This window comes from Ictalurus punctatus, chromosome 23 (genome assembly GCF_001660625.3).
Source record: "Ictalurus punctatus breed USDA103 chromosome 23, Coco_2.0, whole genome shotgun sequence".
NCBI lineage: Eukaryota > Metazoa > Chordata > Actinopteri > Siluriformes > Ictaluridae > Ictalurus > Ictalurus punctatus.
Genome location: NC_030438.2, coordinates 15260869 through 15283368, shown reverse-complemented (window position 1 = coordinate 15283368; position 22500 = coordinate 15260869). Strand labels below are relative to the sequence as shown.

The window sequence follows — 22500 nt, the reverse complement described above, 5'->3', positions numbered from 1 at the left end:
CTTTACTGCAAAAAATGTCCTTATATTACTATACACAGCACTGTGCAAGTTTTAGGCACCCTATTTTTTTTAAGCACAACCGTTATTACAGATTTTTATTTGATAATATCTACATTATCGAGTCAGTACAAAAAACATGTTCGATTCCCAAACATTACTTTTCTAGCACAAAATTAAATGTTACAGAAAAATGTCGGTAAAGAAAGCAGCGTATTACATAAGAGACACTTTTCAGACAAAAAAAAAAAACACAATAAAAGCTGCTGGGTTTTGCTGCAAAAATAAGACGCGAGTGCGACAGTCAAAGTCTCCAGAAGAACCGTGTCAGGTTCTGCAACATGCCCAATAAAACTTACAGCTCATTTCCTTATAATACTGCACTAACTGCACCGGAGACTACTATTTTTAATTTTTTGTCACACCACACATTGACCTTGTTTAATTTACTCCTGTATACTGCTCTTTACGGTATTTGTATTTTTTAATGTAGAAACATTTAATTTTATTATTTTGAAGGCATCTTTGCTCTACGGCGTTTCTTAGCATGTGCCTAAAACTTCTGCACAGTACTGTGTGTGTGTGTGTGTGTATATATATATATATATATATATATATATATACACACACACACACACACATATATACATACACACAAATAGAAATAAATGTACAAGTTTTTTCCCATTTTTAAAAAAAATAAGTTTTTTATTGCTGTTTCCCCCCATTGTTACATTCTCTGCAGATGCGCAGCATACCATGACATAAGTGTCAATATAAATGACTCATTATGCCTTTATAAAAATGCTTATAAACTCAAAGAACGCTGTCAGTGGGCTGTCCGTTGCTAAATAGTGACGAGAAAACACAAGTTGAGCTGTATAGATATGGCTGGTGAGCTGGGAAAGGGTGACGTTTGGCCAAATCGTAAAACTAAGCTCATCACCAACATAAACTAACATGTACATCACACTTGATTAACAATGAACCATCTATATATGGTCACATGGTCAAATATTTACACCTCATATGGTAACTATATCCTACAGCAGTGTACAATTTTTGACACAATCCTGTGTGCCAGTATGTGGCTTCAGAATTTTTCAGTCTTGATCGAAATAGACAAAATACTCTTGTACAAGGAAAAAAAAAAAAAGTACAACGGATAATGTTTCACACAGAAAAATAGCTGTGGCTGGAATACGCTTTCAGCAGCAGTAAACGATGATTTGTTATTAAATATGGTCAAACCCAAGCTCCTCCCCCAAGGAGTACTATAGGGCAAACCTCAATATAATCCTTAAATAACGACAAAGATATTATTATATGAAATTATGTGAGGTTATAAATTTGCAGGCTGTCATGAGCACCCCCAGTTAATTTAATAAGTTGACACCTCTGTCTGAAACCGTATGTTATTCAATATATAGTGCACGATTGTTGGGAGGGCTTGTCCATTACACAGTGCTGGTCACTTGTGGAAATTCCACATTACACCACAATACATAGTGTTCAAACATTATATCCTAATGGATCCAGTGATGAACACCATGATGAAGATAGTGCTTGACCTATACAGTATAGTGAATGCAGAGTTTCCAATAACAACAGGATCTGATAGATTCTATTCCTCATACAGTATTCCTCCCACAGCAATTTACCGATTTACTCAAATTTTTGATTTATTAAAGAACACGTCATACTTTTTACCCCTTGAAGTCAATAAGACGAGATACATAGCTCGTCATGTTGCCGACAAACCTCTAATGACTCCGTCCTTTGTTGAAAAGCTTTACTGTTACGAAGCACTGACACTAGAGACTCCTTCCAAAAATGCTAAATAAATGTTTCCTCACAGAAAACTTGACTGTATTAATAATTATTATTAACTGTTCATGTGGACTGTATGCCATACAAGTCCCTGTGTGTGTTGTTACTTTACAAACGCTAGCATACTACAGTAGTATGAGCGCATTTATATAAACCTGGTCGGAAGTGCGGTCAGAGCTGCTGGGATAGAAAATGAAGCAACACCTTCTGACTATAAAAGGACTGCGGTATTTAAAGGAACTGGTTCGTTTAAATCATGGATTCTTATTTGCAAAAAGTACTCCTGAATTCTCTGATGTTTTCAAAGTGACCTTTGAAAAGTTCTGGGAAGTGTTACTTTTGAGAAGGGGTTATTAAAACACTTCGCAAAGTTCTGCCTGGTTAAATCCAATGAACGCCAAAGATATTACTTAACCAGGCTCAAGACGGCACTGGATGTGAACTTTGCCACCTTTGTTGCAGAGGCGTCCATTTGCATAATCTCAGAGGGGCTGCACTAGATGCATGGCATGATTTTTAAGGCCACACTTTTGAGCGAGAAATCATCAGAAATTCACTTCAAAGAGCGGCGGTATTTACTCAGAGGTACGGCTAAAAGATACAGAGGGTGAACTTGCCACCTGCCGATGCATTAGACCTGAACTCCGTTATCAATGAATCTCAGAAAGTTGGAGGATAGAAGAAGCGTTCGATGTTCTCTTTGTTACTCAATTAAGTTCACCACCGACCCCTGCAGCCAAATATTCCTGTATATATATTTATATATTTGACAGCCTTGTAGACAAGATGTGCTAGACCACTGGGATAGACGACCAGACGCTGTCCAGACGTCCTCTTCTCTGGCCCCTATAGGGCGTTTTTATTCCACGAGACAACCGTCTGCGATAGCGCACCAGATGACCGTGCGAGCAAGAAAATAATCACGATTTTCACACTGAATACTTTCATTCGGTGCTGTTTCTCCATCTGGAGTGATGGGATGGGAGGAGCATTGGCATCCAAAAAAAGGAAAGAGTGGTTGGGTGACCGCAAGTTTTAAATAAAACCAAGTTTGAGCTTGGAGATGGTTGACGGGGGGCCAGGGCATGAAGGGGGTGGAGTATAAGGGATACCCTCTTTTTTTTTTTTGGAAAGATGCAAGGTTAAAGCTTTGATATCTTAGCCAACAAGACACAGAGGGACACCATGAGATTGAAGTGTCAGATCTAAGACGGGGAAGCAAGTCATGTTATGAATTATACATTGCATTCGAAAACAAGCTTAAAACTCAAATGCCACTCTAGAATGTTGCAAATTGACTAAAGAAAAAATCACAACCAAAAGGAAAAAGCGTTCAACGTTAACCACATGGACTTTTAAAAAGGACTGCCAAATTTCAAATGTCACAAACAGTTATTGGTACTTAAAAATGTGTGTGTTTGTGTATGAATGGGTCAGCCAGCCACCTCGCCCACTTCACTCGCTTCACTACCAATTAGCTCGCTCTCCGAGTGTAATGTGGAATTCCAATGGGGGACTCGTGTTTGTGAACAAGAACAATTGCGGATTATCTCGGCTGCTTTTTCAAGGAAGATGCTTCGGTGTCCCATAAAGGGAGCCTTGACAGTGACAGATGGCAAAGCAGCTGGTGCCGCTCATACCCCTCTCAATCACACTCGGCTATGTTTGCTGTAGAGTTTATTGGTGTATGGCCACACCTTTGGCAAGATCCCGTTGTACAAACCAAGGGAGAAAATACTGTTTACAGTCTTACTGATCATGTCCTGATTAAAGCGGATTAATGTCCTGAAGATCACCAAATGGTCCTTGATTTCAAAACACTTGAAGCTACCAATGATACTTTTGCAAATCTTCGTATATGGGGCAAAACCAATGGTTATATATTCCAATGGTTGAATTTTATGACTTACGGATGAAGGTATCTCAGGATATTAAAGGTGTTTTGATGAACATAGTAGGCTGATTTGCATCACAGGCCCCTCTAATATTTCTTTTAGGCCTTCTCCAGCCTGAGATAACCTGAGAGACATTCTGTTCCAAATAATCTCTGACTAATTACTTCCTGATCAGGGTCACCCAGAAGGGTGGCATGATGGTTCAGATCTTGGTTTGATCTTGAAGTCAGGTTAAGAACCCTCTGTGCTGTGCCACTTGTTGATGGTTTCTTCTGGGTTCTCCAGTTAACTCCCACCTCCCAAAAACATATTGGTGTTATTGGCTATGCTAAACTGCCCCTAAGTGTGAACGACTGGTCGCATGTTGGCCTCATAATGGACTGGAGTGCCATCCCACCTTGCACCCAGTATTCTGGGGTAGGCTCAGGATCCACTGCAACCCTGACCAGGATGAAGTACTTACTGAAGATGAATCAGTCGCCCTGAAATACCTCAGCCCAGTTAGATCAGACCAGGCCAGCCTACTTCGGGGAATTTCCCATCTCATTAGCATAACCATAATTTGACAACACACACAAGTTCCCATGTCTGTCCTGCTCTCAAACCAGCACACCCTTGAGAATTCCTCCTCTTGCTGTCATTTCCCTGACCTGAGATAAGCTTGAACCTTCTGTCTCACAAGGTGCGTGTCTAACCGATTGGGAAGATCATGCTTTGAGCAAAATTCTTACGGAACCATGCCAAATAAAAAATGTTTAAAAAAAAAAAACGCAAATAAACATCACTATTTAGAGTGTTACACCCCAGAACCAGGAAAAAAAGACATCGAATGACATTTCTGTGGCATGTATTTAGCGGACGGCATTCACGAACTTCCACTCAAGTCATCGCACCGCATTTGGCGACATGGTAAATGCGATCACATCATTTCCTGCGATCGTGCCAAGCTACGTTACTGTCACTTGAGTCACAATGCTTTTCTGCTTATCGTCCCTGTGCTGTATCTGCTTGCCTGTCTGAGCTGATGGAGGAAATAAAAAAGAGGGGGGAGGGGGGCACAAGGGGGGGGGGGGGGGGGGGGGGGCTGAATGTCAGGTTCACTTGTAGATGAAGTCGACTATGTATTATCTAAGCGCTGCTCAGCTGTAGCCCTGGGAAACGCTGTGTGCGATGAACGCAACCCTGTCGTCTCGCTGAGAGGGGACCTTTAGAGATGAAAAAAAGAACAATGCATCCCATATACCCCTCCTCTGCAAGGTCACGACCCTGCTCCACTATATCCCCCTGGAGCTGGATTGTCCAGGAAGCTGAGAGGCATATTTTAAAGGAAGTCTTCTTAAGCAGTCTCTGAGTTCAGTGGTAGGCTGATTTTAAGATCTAGAATCGTCATCCAACTTGTGGTGTAGTGATGGGGTTGTTTTTTTTTTCGTTTACTTTTCCTTATTTTCCACATGAATAACTTACCCTCGATGGTCAGTGTATATTGTTTTTCTGCGGTTGGATCTAAAACCTGACACCAAGTTGCGATGCAGAGATAAGTTTTGTTCAACTGCACACTCTGGCATTTTTGCAACCAACTGAATAGCAATGTTTCTGAAAAAAATAAATAAATAAATAAATGTAAAAAAAATGGCAAGTTCATTACCATTTGAGCCATCTGAGGTGGCCCCAGCCTGGCGATTGGGGCAAAGCCCAACCAAGTAATTGAAGCATGCAATCACAAATTGGTTCTCCGCCTAATATTTCATTAGATAAAGCCACATTCTGGACGCCAAAATCATTTGTGTGCCCAACATGGAATTAAAATCCTGTTACTGCCTGATACCAGACTACATTACCAGCCCCTGACAGGGGAGATTTCTAGACTGATAAAGTATAAGCTGATGGAAATATGTAAAATAGATTTTACTGCTTCAGCTTGTCTCTGCTTAGATATTTCCTTAGTTATGAGGATATAACTACAGTGTGCGTTTATAATTAGATGGAACTGTAAATAATTGGTCCGGCATGTGAGAGTGATATAAGAAAGAGCGTGGGTGTGCATGCATTTCAGAGTGTGTGTGAGCATGTGTGCATGTGTGTGTGTGTGTGTGTGTGTGTGCTCCATCCACACTCCACTCTCAAGTCCCACTGATTCTCCTTTCCAGCCATGTTGAATACTCTTTCCTTATCAGGCCAGTCCAGGCCTGCATCAGGCTCTCCTTGCTATGACAGAGGCTACAACAATAGGCGCGCGATACCGCTGCTTAGTGCTGCGTTTCGGAGGGGAAACCTGCCACAGGCACAGATTAACAACACACACACACTGTATCGCACATATACACACACAAACACACACACACACACACATATATCCCTGCACTGCTAAACAGATTGCAGCCTCCTAAACAAAACATTTTTCAGAAGTTCAGGCCCCTGATTAATGAAGTAATGACAAGAAGAAAAATATAATTTTGGTGTGGAGAGGAGGGAAAAAAAAAAAGTAAATAAATAAACGAAACGGGCCACGCTGATACTTGTTCAACTTTGGGCCACGAACAATGAGCCTTGTCAGAGGGAGTGGTGAGGAGAGAGGGAGGTGATAAATGGAGGAGTGACAGCTTGAAGAATTCCTCCCGTTCGTGCCCTCCGCACCTAACCTCCCGCTAAATTACAGAATAAAAGCCTCTCCTTCACGCTCTCCCTCTCACTGGGAATGAAGACAGTATCTTGTCATTTTTCCTCTCCATGCAGGTAATGCACACCACAGAACCGATGGAGCTACGTTTTACTTCCTAACCTTCCGAATACAGAAAAACAGGGCGCGCTTTTCGACAACAAGAGCGCAGCTTTCAGAGTATAATTTGTACCGTATACGTTCATTAGTGCCATGTCGAGCCTGAAAGCCACACTAATGGCCATTTTAGAGGTCCCTCCTAAAAAACAGGTTCCATTATTAGTCTGCTTCCAAATCAATTATGGACACTTAAATCAGACACCGGGCAGGAGAGGCGCAGTAAGTCCAGGCCCGGTAATTACCATGATGGAGACACCTGCTACTCGATAACTTCGACCCGCACTGGCATACCGACCACCGCTCAGCAGACATTTATATCCCAGTGTCATCATTAATTTGTGTTAATTTGAGAGGTAGGTGTGTGTGTGTGTGTGTGTGAGTGAGAGAGAGAGAGAGAGAGAGAGAGAGATGGTGGCTCACCTGGACAAGGCCTGCTGCGTAATTGGGCTCTAATGACCTAATTGATCTGTGGGATATGAGAGAGACAGAGGGCTGGAGAGAACAGGGTGGGGGGAAAAGGGAGAAGAGGAGAGTGAGAAGGAGAGGCTCTGCAGGATTCAGGCCAGTTCTGATTCTCACTCGCTCAAACAAAACGAGGGGGAAAGAAAGGAGAGAAAAGTCTAAGCAAGAGCACTCAAGTGGAAAGGCCTGTACCGGGACTTAATGTGATGTAATGCTGAGTACACAAAAAGCAGACATTTTATTCCCAAGAGCAACACTTTCAGCAGAAATCCTAGACACCGTGCTCTACTTATTCTCAACTGAAATCAGGTTGAACTTCAGATGAGTTTATAGCCAACATAACTTTTAGAAAACACTTTTAATTAAAGATCCAATTGTTTAATTATGTTTCGTTCCCAGTACAAACAAATTAAACACTTGAAAAAACCCGTCTTGAACATATAACAGATAAGTGTTAATGTGTCATAAAATGTAAGAGCCAATCAGATTCCAGTATGCAAATGCCAGCTTTGCAGCACCGGTTTACCTGAAGAAGAGGGTGGTGTGCGGGGGAGTTTCTAGTTTGCATGCGTGTAGATTCTGGATTTCTATTGAACTTTTGTAGAATTGTTCATTTTTTCTTTTATATTTTGAAGTTTTGTCCCCAACCTAGCTTTCTGTAATTGAAAACATATTAGTTTATTACAACTAGGGCAGTGGTGGCTTAGCGGTTAAGGCTCTGGATTACTGATCAGAAGGGCGGGGGTTCAAGCCTCAGCACTGCCAAGCTGCCACTGTTGGGCCCTTGAGCAAGGGTCTTAACCTTCTCTAGCTCCAGGAGTGCTGTATCATAGCTGACCCCAGCTTCCTGTATGCGAAGAAAAGAATCTCGCTGTAATGTATATGCGATCAATAAAGTCTCTATCATTTATTCACATTTTATCAGATTGAGTTCTTGCTTTTGTTTAGGTTTCCATTTTATATAGTTTGGAAAATGGCACTTTCTGTTCCTCTTTTCCTACACAGGGTTGCGGGGAGCCTGGAGCCTATCACAGGGGACTCGGGGCACAAGGCGGTGGGCACCCTGGACGGGCATCGCAACCCATCGCACTGAATGAATGAATATACAGTGGCAAGAAAAAGTATGTGAACCTTTTGGAATTTCATGGTTTTCAGAATAAATTTGTCATAAAATGTGATCTGATCTTCATCTAAGTCAAAAGTATTGACAAATATAATGTGTCTAAAATAATAATAATAAAAAATTCGGATCCCTCATGTCTTGATTGAGAACAACCAAAAAAAACCTCATAGTGCTTGTGGAAAAAGTATGTGAACACTTGAGCTAATGACCTCAAAAAAAAAGCTAATTGGAGTCTCGTTAAGAAAATGAGTTTGGAGGTGTAGACTACAGCTACTTTGACTGATAAAAACCCCTCAAACTTTTGGAGCTTGCTCTGCACAAGAAGCACACGCTTATGTGAGCCATGCCTCGCCAACAAGAGCTTTCAGAGGATCTACGATCAAGAATTGTTGATTTACATAAAGCTGGAAAGGGTTACAAAGTGATTTCACAGACTTTAGAAATTCACCAGTCTACAGTTAGGCAAACATTTTACAAATGGAGACACTTTGGGACTGTTGCTACTCTACCAAGAAGTGGGCGCCCAGTCAAAATGACACCAAGAGCACAACGAAGACTCATCAGTGAGGTAAAGAAACAACCCTGAATGACAGCCAAAGATTTGAAGGCATCATTGGAACTGGCTAACATCTCTGTTCATGGGTCTACAATACGTAAAACACTGAACAAGCAGGGTGTCTACAGCAGGACACCACGAAGGAAGCCACTGCTTACTAAAAAGAACATTGCTGCACGCCTGACGTTTGCAAAAGAGCACGTTGACACTCCACAGCGGTACTGGCAAAATATTTTGTGGACTGATGAAACTAAGATTGAACTATATATAAACCACACAGTACTACATCTGGTGTAGAAAGGGCACGGCATATCATCATGAAAACATCATCCCAACCGTAAAGTATGCTGGAGGAAACATCATGATTTGGGCCTGCTTTGCTGCATCAGGGCCTGGCCAGCTTGCAATCATTAAGGGGAAGATGAATTCCCAAGTATATCAGACAGTTCTTCAGGATAATGTGAGAATGTCTGTACGTCAGCTGAAACCGTGTAGAAGCTGGGTGATGCAACAGAACGACCCAAAACACCGGAGCAAGTCCACAACAGAACGACTTCAGAAAAACAAAATCCGCCTTTTTGGAGTGGCCGAGTCAGAGCCCAGACCTCAACCCAATAGAGATGCTATGGAATGACGTGAAGAGAGTCATACACATGAGACATCCAAAGAATATGACCGAGCTAAAGCAGTTCTGCCAGGAAGAATGGCTAAAATTCCTCCTGAACGATGTGCAGGTCTGATCCACAGCTACAGGAAGTGCCTGGTTGAGGTTATTACTGCCAAGGTGGGGTCAACCAATTATTAATTCTAAGGGTTCACTTACTTTTTCCACTGCCATTTTGAATGTTGAAGGAGTGTGTTCAATAAAGACATGAGGGATCAGAATTAGACTTAGATGAAGATCAGATCACATTTTACGACAAATTTATTCGGAAAACCATGAAATTCCAAAAGGTTCACATACTTTTTCTTGCCACTGTATGAATGGTATTGGAATGACCCGATGGTAGATAAATTGTCTTATTTGAATAAAAGATTGGAAAACAATTGAAATAATTGACTTTAACTACGATATATGATGCGCGGGAAACGTTAGCGTACAGTCGCTTTTCTAACAGCGTCACAGTAAACACTTCACTGTATTAAATCAATAACTGGAACATTTGTGAGCAGTGACTCACCGGCTCGTAAATCGTTTGAACGGATCATTTACCCACCTGCAAACACCCTCTCACACACAATGTCACGCTTTGCTGGGACCACAGCAAAAACTCCAAGCATCCACCTGGTCTCTGCTCACTTCATCAAAACCTTCAGATGCCCTCAGACTCTCTCGGTCCGCCACTTTCCCTTCCTCTACCTCTTTCAGTCAATTTCTCTGTTTCAAGCTCTCTTTCTCCATGATTTTCCCTCAGCCTGTTTGTCACACTTTCTTTCTGCTCTCTCTCTCTCTCTCTGTCTCTCACTCGCTTCAATTCAATTCACTTTCATTCACGTTAACTTGGCAGAACGGCATCGGTTACAATATTGCCAAAGCTGGTTGTAATCAGCAGTAATGAAACTGACAGTAATAAAGTAAAAGCAGAGGAGCATTGGTACTGTACACACCCTATCAACGAGAACAGTTAAGCAGAATATGACAATACAATAAGAGGAATGTCGGGCATCGAACCAGATATTACTCAAGATATTCATATCTAGATCATATGGGTTATATCTATGCGCTCGACTTGTGTGACAAATGGTCCACATGAACTGATTTTTAAAAGCCGTATAATTGTCGATATGGTTACGTTTTCTGTGAGCAGATGTTTACTGAGCATTTTTGGAAGGGGTCTCCAGGGTCAGTGCTTTGTAACGGTCAGAGGTAAAGCTGTTCCTTTGAGTCTTCAGGATGCACAGATTTGCACGTCGTGCTTTCTCAGCAATTAAAAAAAAAAAATGTGGTTGGTGGTTAAGGCTCTGGGTTACTGATCGGAAGGGCGGGGATTCAAGTCCCAGCACTGCCAAGCTGCCACTGTTGGGCCCTTGAGCAAGGCCCTTAACCCTCTCTGCTCCAGGGGCGCTGTATCATGGCTGACCCTGCGCTCGGACCCCAACCTCCTAACATGCTGGGGTACATGAAGAAAAGAATTTCACTGTACTGTAATGTATAGCTGACCAATTAAGACTCATTATCATTCTTTAATAAGTACTGTTAGCTGTTAGCACTGGTAAAGATCTGTGGTATAAGAAGAATAAACCACTTCAGGATGTGCTGTTATTGGAAAATGATCATCTTTGGGGTGGTAACACACCATCATGCCACCCAGTCTTTGATTTATTTATTTATTTTTTCATAACAGCCCGTTCTGTCATGTTTAAGTCCTTACGTAGTATTTTAATTGTGATAATATTTACTATATTGCACATTCAAAGGACGTCAGGGATATCATCAATACTTCCAGAATATTGCCCAAATCCAACTTTTTTATTTATTAAATAAATAAATAAATAAATAAAACCCCTCAAAACAGAAATCACATTTCTTTGGGTTACCAAGGTACAATATACCGTATTACATCTAACTTTATTGTAGATATTGTGAAACTGTTCATACATCCGCAGTCATGTACTTCCATACAGTGTGCTACTTTTCTACTTATGGACTCTCTCTCTTTCTCACTCTGCCTCTAATGTCTCTCTCTCCAATTTCATCACAATCTAAGTAGGCTACATTAACCCACCGTCTACGCGTCACCGTCCCTCACTGTTGGCCTGCTCGAGCCTCAATACCTTCTCAACCGTCTACAGAGACTGGATCCGATCCGTTCAGACTGAACCCACAACCTCCCGTCTTCACACAGATGAGCAATCCCGTTCTGATTATCAGCCGATATTAGGACAAAGAGATAGTGAGGTGACGGTTCATGTACCACCAACCGCCAAAGTTGAGACGATATCGCCTGGTTACCTCAGCGGCTCAGATCGAATGCATTTGGTATGGCAGTCTGATTTTAAAGCAGTCGGGGTCACGCGTTTTTCGTAACGGCTTAGAAATTCAGAAGAAGAAGAAAAAAAAAAAAAAAGAGCAGACAAGGGTCACCTTTTATAAAGATGGCAATTTCGCATGGTGTGCAAGAACGTCTGATCTCTGTGATCGTCTCATTTTATTTTTGAAATCCTAACCTTCAGGGGTCATATTGAAGCTCGTCACTCTTTTGACATCATTAATAAACCAGAAATATAATACAATGCTTATCGTGGTATACAGTACAAGTCAAGGTCAAAATATTTGGACAGAGTTCACTGAAGGTAGGGTTTTCAGGATCTTCAAGACATTTGAATCAGATTTTACACAGCTGTGGTTTACCAGGCTATGTATAAGTATCTTTAATATGACTGTAAAATGAGGAAATAGTAAAAATACAGGAAACCTTGACACAGGAAGATTTGACTGGTACTGTATAGTAATACTTATCAACCTCTAGAGTTTACACAGAATGGTGCAAAAAACAAAAAACATCCAGCGAGTTCTGCAGGCAGAAATGCCTTGTCGATTGTTGAGAGCTCAGAAGAGAATGACTGGTTTGAGCGGACAGGAAAGCTTTTGTAACTCAAATAACCACTCTTTACAACCGTGCTGAGCAGAAAAGCATCTCAAAATGCACATCGCATTGATCTTGAGGAGGATGGCCTACTGCAGAACGTCACATCAGGCTCCACTCCCGTTCCCAAATGTTTATCATGAATGTACAGGATCAATACATTAAGAACATTATTTAAATTAAAACTGTTTTCGGTCCGTTTTAGAGTTTAAAAAAAAAGAAAAAGAAAATGCTAACTGTTAAGGAAAATGATTGAATAAAGTCATACATTGAAGTAGTCCTCGAGAACAGTGCCTCAGAGGCCAAACTCCGCATGGGCACTTCCTTATGTTTCATATCAGGATCAATTTGAGATTCGTTACCATTTTTAATAAGTGGTTCTTAATTAATCCACATTCAAAAGGAGTGGTAAAGCCTAAAGGACTTCAGATGAGCAGGGTCAGCATGTATTCTCTCTCTCTCTCTCTCTCTCTCTCTCTCCACCTTTTTAAACAGTTAAAGAAAACTTAACACTGACTGCTTTTTGTTGAGCCGGACTGAAAATTACCATCAAACATAACAGATCATAATTTTGTTCAATCGAGGCTTGGCCTCCACTCAACATTCACCAATTAAAGCACTTAGTCATAAAATATGCAGATTAAATGGTTAAAATAGAGCCACTTCAAAGGCTTCTGTCGGAGGCCAATTTGACTCGGAGACAGTCGCAGCCATGTGTTTGGTTTGTGTTCAAATGTCAGGGGAGGTTTTCATTTCTCTCCCTCTCGTGCTCTCTCTTCATTAACTCGGCATAACTGGCTCAAATGTTCCCGTGCTGGGAACTTTCTAGAAAGCAGAAATAGGAAATGAGGGAACTTTGAGGAAAAGAAACACGAGTCTACCAGCGAACAAATCTGACATTTGGAAACCAAGGAATTAGAGGCATGTAAATACAAATATGGCATTTGACTCATTTAAAATTAAAACTTAAAGTGGATAAATACTAAACTATCATTTTTTTCCTCCAACATAAGACTTAGGTGTTTGGAGCAATTTCTCAATTCACAGTTATATTACAGAAATGATGCACTGGCTATTTTTGAATAATTAAAATGAGGTCAAATAAGCGTTTGAATTGACTGCTCTTTGAACTATAACTATGACGTCAAAATCATACTTATGTGTGTGGCCTTGTACATGGTGCATAAACCACGTGTTTAAGTTCATTATTTTTTGCAGAATGTGTCCTTATTGCACCTGAAACTGCTTAGCACGTCTGGATTTGAAATCGGCATTGGCGCAATTGTTGGAAGTTGGAAAGAGAAAAACAGGAACGTACCAGGTTTGTTCCATCAGTGCTCATCTCGATCTTGCCATCGAACGGCCCCCACGTGGTCCCTACAGGAAGCTGCTGACGACTCTGGACTCGCCGCTCGCCATCTTTATTCAACAGGTCTAGTTCTCCTGTGAGACAAAGTTACAGCCATCATGCGATGTCCTAATCCACAACAATAACAGGAATTTTCTTACCAAGTGAAAAGTATCAATTTAAACAGGGGTCTTGCAGAGGAAAATTCAGACCTTTTTTCCCCCCCAAGTTCATTTTATTATTTCCTATTCCAAAAGCTGAGGAACTCGTTAGAACCTTACTGTCAGTCATTCATTCACCTTCAGTAACCACCTAGATCCAGAAGCCTACCGCGGAACACTTGGGATGACTGAGCAATACACCCGGAACGGGATGTCCAACATGAAACGCCATGCACACACTCATTCATTCACACCTAGGGGCAATTTAAAGTTGCCAATCCACCTACCTGCATAGTTTTAGGAGGAAGAAACCAGAGAACCTGGAGGAAACGCTGATGAACAACGGGAGAACATGGGGAAACTCCACAAAACAGTCATTCAAGTTCAGGATGAAACCGTGCTGCCCTCGGTCACGGACCACAACAGAAGTCAATAATTGTATTGTACCCTTAACAGACAAGCGGAGATATTATTTTGCTTTGTATTGTCAACTAAATTAAACTAAATCAACATAGTATCTTTAGTTTATATCCATACATTTCCCACAACATTTTCTGAATTTCTATACTGGACTTTTCCAAATCTGCATAAGTACCCTGTTCTATAGAATGCACATTAGGCTTCCTACCACATTGCAGCGTCTATCAGTTTTAAAAATCCAATCAATTACAATTAACGGATGCACATTATTAAGGAGTACAATAATTAAAAGTACAATAAATCAACTGTTTAATTGTCTGAGAGAAAATCAACTATGAAATATGAGTAAAATCAGAGCATCCCCTATACGTCGCCAATTTTCTTCATGTTCAAACTGTTGCAATGAGTCACATTTTTATAGAAATCTGCGGTTACGATAACACACATTGTTCATTGTATTGTCTGTTAGTAGGAACTTTAAACAATAATGGCGACAGGGATGGCTACATGGGCTGGAAGTAAAACTGAGCTGTACTGCGCATGTGCGAATTTGACTCCCTTCCACCCTAGCATTAGAGTTGTGTGCTAGGTACACTGGATTGTACATGGATTTATTTCTAATCATAATAAAAATATACATATAATAAAAGCTAACTTTTTGACTTATTAGTATAGACTGATAGAATTTTGTTTGAGTTACACACACACACACTATACATACATATATACATATATATATACATATACATATACATATATATATATATATATATATATATATATATATATATACATATACATATATATATATATATATATATATATATATATATATATATATATATATATATATATATATATATATATATATATATATATGTATGTATGTATGTGTGTGTGTGTGTGTAAATTGCATTAAAGCTTGCAGTTCTTTTTCTAGCGGAATCAGGAATCGGAATGATTACACCTTATCACAAATCACAGGTCACATGGTCCATGTACACTTGTCCTGATTAAAAATCATACTTGATTTGGGATCACTTTTCCTCTTTCATATGCTAATTATTACACAACCATTAAGAGTATCTATGTATGTGCTGTGAAAGTCTTGATAATTCTTGTAATGGGCCTCTTTCTTTAGCCATGTGAAAGAGAGGGAGAGAGAGAGAGAGAAAGAGTGAGTGTGTATGGCACAACCTCCACACTGTGTCCACCTGTCCTCATAGCTGCTCTCCATCAGATGGACTTTATCGAAGCGACAGGATGCTAACCTCTCCTGTATGAGCGCCTCCTCCTCACTGATAAAGCCTCACTGAGACATTACAGGCTTTCTGGCTGCCTCTAAGGGGTTTATTTCTGTTTTTCTAGGAAGAGGCCAAGGCCTCTTGTTAGAGCCGCACAGATCTCAGCCTTAATTAGCTGTGCTGCGGCTAACGCTCCACTAGCTCCCCGAGCCACGCTATCTTATCAGGCTGATTTAGTGTAGTTTTCCAGGATGCCGATTAATCAAACAGTTATGATAACGACATCTCTGTATCATGAGGGTCTGTTTGGAAGGAATGGAAGGGGAGTAGACATATGTAGCTCAAATGTGAGCTTCTGGGACATGTGTCTTGAGGATCAAAATGAATTAAGTTGTGATACCAGTCCCTGCTAACTTTCTATACCCACTGAGCCATCCGAATATCCTCAGAGTATCTTCCAGTTCTTTTTGCATCACTTTTTCCCATAATTATTATTATAATCGCTATTTTATTCCTTGTCAATGGGCAATCAACTGCTGAGTAGTTAAAGATCATGAAGGATATCATTTGCTGAAATCAGACAGTGTACCATTCCATAAGATCTGTAGTAAACACTATCATCTGCCGTCGTGCTCATCTCGCATGCATTTTGTTAGGTTGAAGGACCGACGTGAGCCCTGAACTTTACCCTGACCTACTTCAGGGCATTTTTTTTTACTCTCTTTAAATATCAGCAATGTATCACCAACACTCGGCCTTGTCGGATCGCCGGTATGGAAATTCACCAGCATTCCCTTGCTCGTGCTTAAGGTGACTTGTTTGCTAAATATCACAGCCGCCTCGATAATGACATGCATCCAACGGGTCGCTTGCCATCATATGTAAATGACTGACGTCTATGTTGACAGCAAGATCTGTGAGATTAAGTAGGTCACCAAACTAGCCAGCCATATTTGAAGGTCTCTGTAGATAAAGAAAAACTGGCTTAATTTGCATTTGCTGATCAGTCTCTGTTAGCATTCTCTCTTCAGTAAGTTACACAGCAGTTACATTCCTACAGGTTTTTATTAATAATCATGGATTTGAATTAGCCTGGTTTAACATGTGGTTGGTTTAACATGTGGTTGGTTTAACAATGTGGTTGACTATGTTGTTGGTCCAATGGCTGAATTGCTAATTATCCCGCTGTAATTTTTTTGTGAGTGGCTCTCTATATGTGGTTGTTGAAAGTTAATGTCTTCTTGTTATAATACATAATGTCCAATATAATGTGTAATGTCTGACCTTACATTAAAACCCATTTGATTTTAAATGCAGTGCTGTGAAAAGGTATTTGCATCATCCTGATTTCCTCTTGTTTATGTGTACATCTCATACTAAATAGTTTTAGGTCTTCAAACAAAATACAACATAAAACAAAGGCAACCGGAGTAAACAAACAGTACAGTTTTTAGTTTTTTTTTACTGAAGAAAAGAAAAAAAAAAGAAGAAGTTATCCAACACCTATCACCCATGTGAAAAACTAATTTCCCCCTCAAACATAAAATCTTGTTGTGCCACCTTTAGCTGCAATAACTGCAACCAAATGCTTCCGATAACTGGAGATCAGATTTTCATAGTGCTGTGGTGGAGTTTTGACCAACTCTTCTCTGCATTAGTTCAGCCACACTGGGGGGTTTAAGAGCATGAACTGCCCGTTTAAGGTCCTGCCACAGCATCTCAACTGGTTCAAGTCAGGACTTTTTTGAGCCATTCAGAGGTGGAGTTACTCCTATACTTTGGATCATTGTATTGCTGCATAATCCAGGTGTGCTTGAGTTTCAACTTACATTCTCTTCTAGGTTTTTCTGGTAGAGATTCATGTTTGCCTGAATTATTACAAGTTGCCCAGGCCCTGAAGCAGCAAAGCATCCCCACACCATCCCACTCCCACCACCATGCTTGACCGTAGGTTTGATGGTCTTTTTGTGGAATTCTGTGTTTGGTTTACGTCAGATGTAACAGGACACCTGTCTTCCAAACAGTTCCACTTTTAACTCATCAATCCACAGAATATTCTCCCAAAAGCTTTGAGGATCATCAAGGAGTGTTTTGGCAGAATTCACATAAGCCTTAATGTTAGCGGTGGTTTTCGCCTCAACACTTTTCCATGGATACCATTTTTGTCCAGTGTCTATCTGATAGTGGAGTCATGAACAGTGACCTTTATTGATGCAAGAGAGGCCTGTAGGTCCGTTGATATTGTCCTTGGCTCTTTTGTGACTTCCTGGATGAGTAGTTGCTGTGCTCTTGGAGGAATTTTGGAAGATTGGCCTCTTCTGGAAAGGTTCACTACTGTGCCGAGTTATTTTTCCATTTGGAGAAAACGGCTCTCACTGTGGTTCCTCGGAGTCCCAGTGTCTTTGAAATAGCTTTGTAACCCTTCCCAGACTGATGTATTTCAATCACCTTCCTCATCATTTCTGGAATTTCTTTCAACTTTGGCATAGTGTGTCACTGGGTAAGACCTTTTAACCAACTTCATGCTGTTGAAAAAGTTCTATTTAAGTGTTGATTTGATTGAACAGCGTTTGCAGTAATCAGGCCTGGTTGTGCAGCTGAACCCCATTACGAATGCAGTTTCGAAGATTTGGGGAATCACTAACTACGGGGGCAAATACATTTTCACACCGGCCCAGTTGGTATTGGATAACTTTTTTGCTTGAATAAATAACATTATTATTTAAAAACTGTATTTTGTGTTTACTCTGGTTGCCTTTGTTATCTTCGATTTTGTGTAATTTCTGGAACAATTTAGTATGAGATCTACACAAAAACAGAAGAAATCAGTGAAAAATACTTTTTCACAGCACTGTAGGTCATAGAGCAGCTTAGAATATATGGAAAGCATTGGTCTACTGTAGTGTTATGTTCTTGTTAAATGAATGACAAAGTTTCGACAGGGTTATCAGACATATCAGAGATATGAATCTTTAAATCTGTAAGGATTAGTCAAGCTTAGTATAGCAATCTGTACCTTAGTGTACAAAACGGGGCTATGGGAAGGAGGGTTCTCTTCACTACGAAGCATCTCTGTTGATTTTACTGCAAGACGGTTGCAAGATTTCATCATTTTCATGAAAATAAATATACAAAATCTCTCCTCACTTCCTTATTGCAAGTGTGTCCCCACTCTGATAAGACCTCCTGGCCTTAAAACACTCACACACGCGCTGCTTTTTGCCTCCGCTTGACACGTTCAGCACAGTCCTTGCTGCAGTTGGTGTTTGTCCATGCATCTGTTTGGAGCTGCGCATGTGGCAGGAGGGTATTTGGAGTCGGATTGTGATCATTTGCCAGTCGTTTGTGGGCCGTTCCAAGGCCGCTTCCTCCCAGCTGTTGTGGATTCGAAACAAACCCAAGAGGAGAGACTCCGCTATCACGGCCAGCCCCTGGGACGCATAATCAACACCTCCCTTCGTCCCTCCATTCGGCACCGGCGCTTAGATGTCGTCTCTTTATGGATAATGAGATCGAGATATACAGCAGGAGAATATCTGCACTGATCCATCATGGAAAGGCTGGGAAAATGCTGCCGCTTTCCAGACAGCCATCATCATTCCAGATACACTGCGAGGGGATAAACAGTGGTGTCATCCAACGGCGTCTTATCTCCAGCATGTGCGGTCAGAGCTGTGTGTGTCTGCATGTTTGGAGATGTAAGCTCGTGAGCCCGTGAAGAATGATGTGGCATAGGCCACTGGATCGCTGAGGTCAGAAATAGTCGTGAAAAGATTGCTCACTCTGACCGGTGGACCATTTAGAGCTCCAATCTGGAGGGTGTTTTTTTAGGGGGATATTTTCTTTGGGCTGTTCGAGTGGTTATAGGAATGATATTCTACCGATTCAACACCATCTTGCAAACAAGCTAAGCGAAGAATGGTTAAATTTAGATCAAGGGGCAAGGCTGATTTTCACACCTTTTCGAAACTCTGCATAAAAGGTTAATGATATTGCTTTTTATCATTAGAATCCTTAAAATTTCTGAATACAGGTAGTAAAGATCTCTTTAATATAATCTGAACAGATTTCACATGGAAATTATTTTTGAGGGCCAGATTTTATATGTATATATATATTTTTTATGCCTGCATTCAAACCAGCAGAGACATGATACAACAAAGCAGCCAGGAGTCATTCATTTTCAATGTGCGTGGGCAATTTTTTGGCAACAGTTAGGTGGAATGAACTCCATGAAAAAGTTTTTCAAATTTTCACATTTTACAAACTATGTTTAATGTTGTGACTACCAGAATGAGTGAGAGATGGCTGTAAGCTTCCATCTCCCTCACTATGAACATGTCCATGCTTTATGGTTCCAGAGCTTAATCAGTGCTGATGAAGCTCCTCGTACCTGGGCAGAGATGAAGGAAAAGTCCATGGGGTGGAGTCAAAACTGATGCAGCTCCTCGTACTTGGGCGGAGTCAAACCAAAATTCCAGGGGGTTGCGTCAGACCAGATGCAGATTTCCATACCTAACTTTCAAAGTCTAACCAAATGTCCTGGTGGTGGAGTCGAACCTAATACAGTTTCCTGTAACTAGGTGGAATCTAACCAAAAATCCCAGTGGTGGAGTCAGACCAGATGCAGTTTCGTATACCTGGGCATAGTTGAACCCGAAGTCCAGGGGGTTGAGACAACTCAGTGTGTTTCAGTCTGGAGAAGTGTGTTTGTTGTTGAGTGTCTTGTCAGTTAGGGTTAGGGATTGGCTCATAAGAGTTGTTTGATTAGGTCTAGCTCCACCCTCTGCTGTTTTGATTCCACAGCATCATTTGGCTCCTTCTGGAACTAGTAGACAGTGAGGTCGTAAAAATTTCCCCTCGGAATTTTTATTTTTGGGCAAAACCTCTTCATATTTAGCAAGAAGAGCTCTGACAGTAACACAAGATAGGAACATGCACTAGACATTAACATAGAGCTTCACTAGGTGAAAAACTGTTGCTGGGATGAACTTAGGACTAGAAAATATCTACTGCCCTAGAGAGTCTTGAACCCTAGGTTTCCCTTTTAGGAAATATCTCACGTCAACTCTTTTAGAAAGCTTGAACCTTTAACCATCCAAACAACCACTGAAGTAAGATTGCATTGTATAAATGGAATGAGTGTGCAGTGGTCAAGCTATGTATGTGTAGTATATAAATATATGTGTGTATATATAAAAAAATATGCTTTACAATCCCTTAAACGTAATGTTGATATACACTGTCTACTGTACGCCATTTTCCAACCCTTTACATTTGTGTATGCATCACAAGGCCCCACCAATCCAGATCTCTCATTACCTAGTACAAAAATGCCACAATCCTGGCAAGGAGCACCTGACAATTTGACCAAAGAGCAAGCTCTCTGGTCCACCCGTAAATCCCTCCATCGTTCTCCTCCTCCCTTGATAAGATCATCATCTGTCGCTCCACTCTGAGGCCTGCCCCTTCCCTCCGCAGATACTTGGCAGAGGCATGAATGTCCCTTTTGTTTGGGGGCAGATCCTCTCCGTGATAGCACCCTCAAAAAGATGCTCCACGTAGGCGTCTGTTTGCTTCATCACTAATGGTGAAATGGTTCGCGAGGAGTTGTCAGGTTTTTATTATTATCCCATCTATTCAGTTGTACAAGTAGTGTGGTAATGTGCTATGAAAAACATTTTCAGAGTGATCTACATGTCCTACAATTATCACAACAGACAGGTTGTGCACTGTTTATAGATTACAAACAAGTATGGTGGTTGTAGTCATAAAGGGGCACAAGCAAACTGGACAACATATGTAACTGGACCTGAAATGGCAGCTTGTCTACTGTGCCACTATCATACACTCTCAGCATACTGTACTTGTCCCTAGGGTGGTAATCATCAAAGGGACCCATTTTGTATCTTTATATCTTAAAAAATATTTTAAAGGTACATATTTAGACCTCAAGGACCACTGATTTATCTTTAAAGCTTTTCTTTAAAAGCTAATTAAAAGGTACACCACATGATAAAAAGGGACAAAAGACGCACCCTTGATGGTACCACCCCAGCAACAAGGAACAGTACCATTACTTCTGACAGTGTGGACTGCCATTATGTCTTTTTTTGCTGGAGAAAGTCCCAAATGATAGAAGCAACGATATGTCATATATGAAGATCCATAGGATCAAATTCATACAAGAACCTCAATACCATAAAAATCAACTCAAATTAAAGGGTCAAAGATAGGACTCCTTGGTAACACTTTACATCAAGGTTCCCTTAACTGACATTTTATTAATAGTATATTTTGTTAGAATGTAAACAATTAATTAATACATGTGTTGGCTCCTGGGTGATGCAACTGAAAAGCATTCACCCCATCATCTCAAAATCGAGACTTTAAATCATGATGATGCTGCAGCCATTCGTGGTCGGGAGCCAAGTGAGCAAAATTGGCCAGGACGGGCATACTCTCTCTCCCCTGTCAGTGACATTACCCAATCGTGGGCATCTGTGAGCGCATGCATGTGGAAGAAGGTAGATAGCTTTCATCTGAATGTGTTCTGTAGCCCTGAGACACTGCATGAACAGCAGTTCAGAAAGATGCAAAGCTTGGCTTTGTGCACCTCGGAGGAAGCACATGATTGCCCCGCCCTCCTTGGATGGTAGCTGTCATATGATGTGGTATGAGTTAGCTAGTGAGTGGAATTAGCAAGACCAAACTGGAAAAGAAATGGGGTAAAAGTCTAAAAATAAATAAATAAATAAATAAATAAAGCTAAATCTTAGGTGTCATGAGGATTTGACACGATCTCGCAAACAAGCACATTTAAAAAATGTTTAAGGCTCGGGCAAGAGGTGAGGTTAACAGTCGTAGCTTCACATACAAACTTCATGTGTATAATAATAAATGCTATCCATCCATCCATCCTCTATACCGCTTTATCCTTTTCAGGGTCACGGGGAAATCTGGAGCCTATCCCAGGGAGCATCGGACACGAGGAGGGGTACACCCTGGACAGGGTGCCAATCCATCGCAGGGCAGAATCACATACACACTCACACACCCATTCATACACTACGGACACTTTAGACACGCCAATCAGCCTAC

At 40.9% G+C, this 22500-nt stretch overlaps 1 protein-coding gene across 1 annotated transcript in view; it reads right to left on the bottom strand.

Annotated features, from left to right (window-relative positions):
• The window catches only part of zfpm2a (zinc finger protein, FOG family member 2a), a 173425-nt gene that overhangs the window by 59116 nt on the left and 91809 nt on the right, over positions 1-22500 (bottom strand). Inside the window, exon 4 of the mRNA XM_017453833.3 lies at positions 13545-13669. Coding sequence (XP_017309322.1) covers positions 13545-13669 — 125 coding nt within the window. The remainder of the gene's footprint in view (positions 1-13544; positions 13670-22500) is intronic.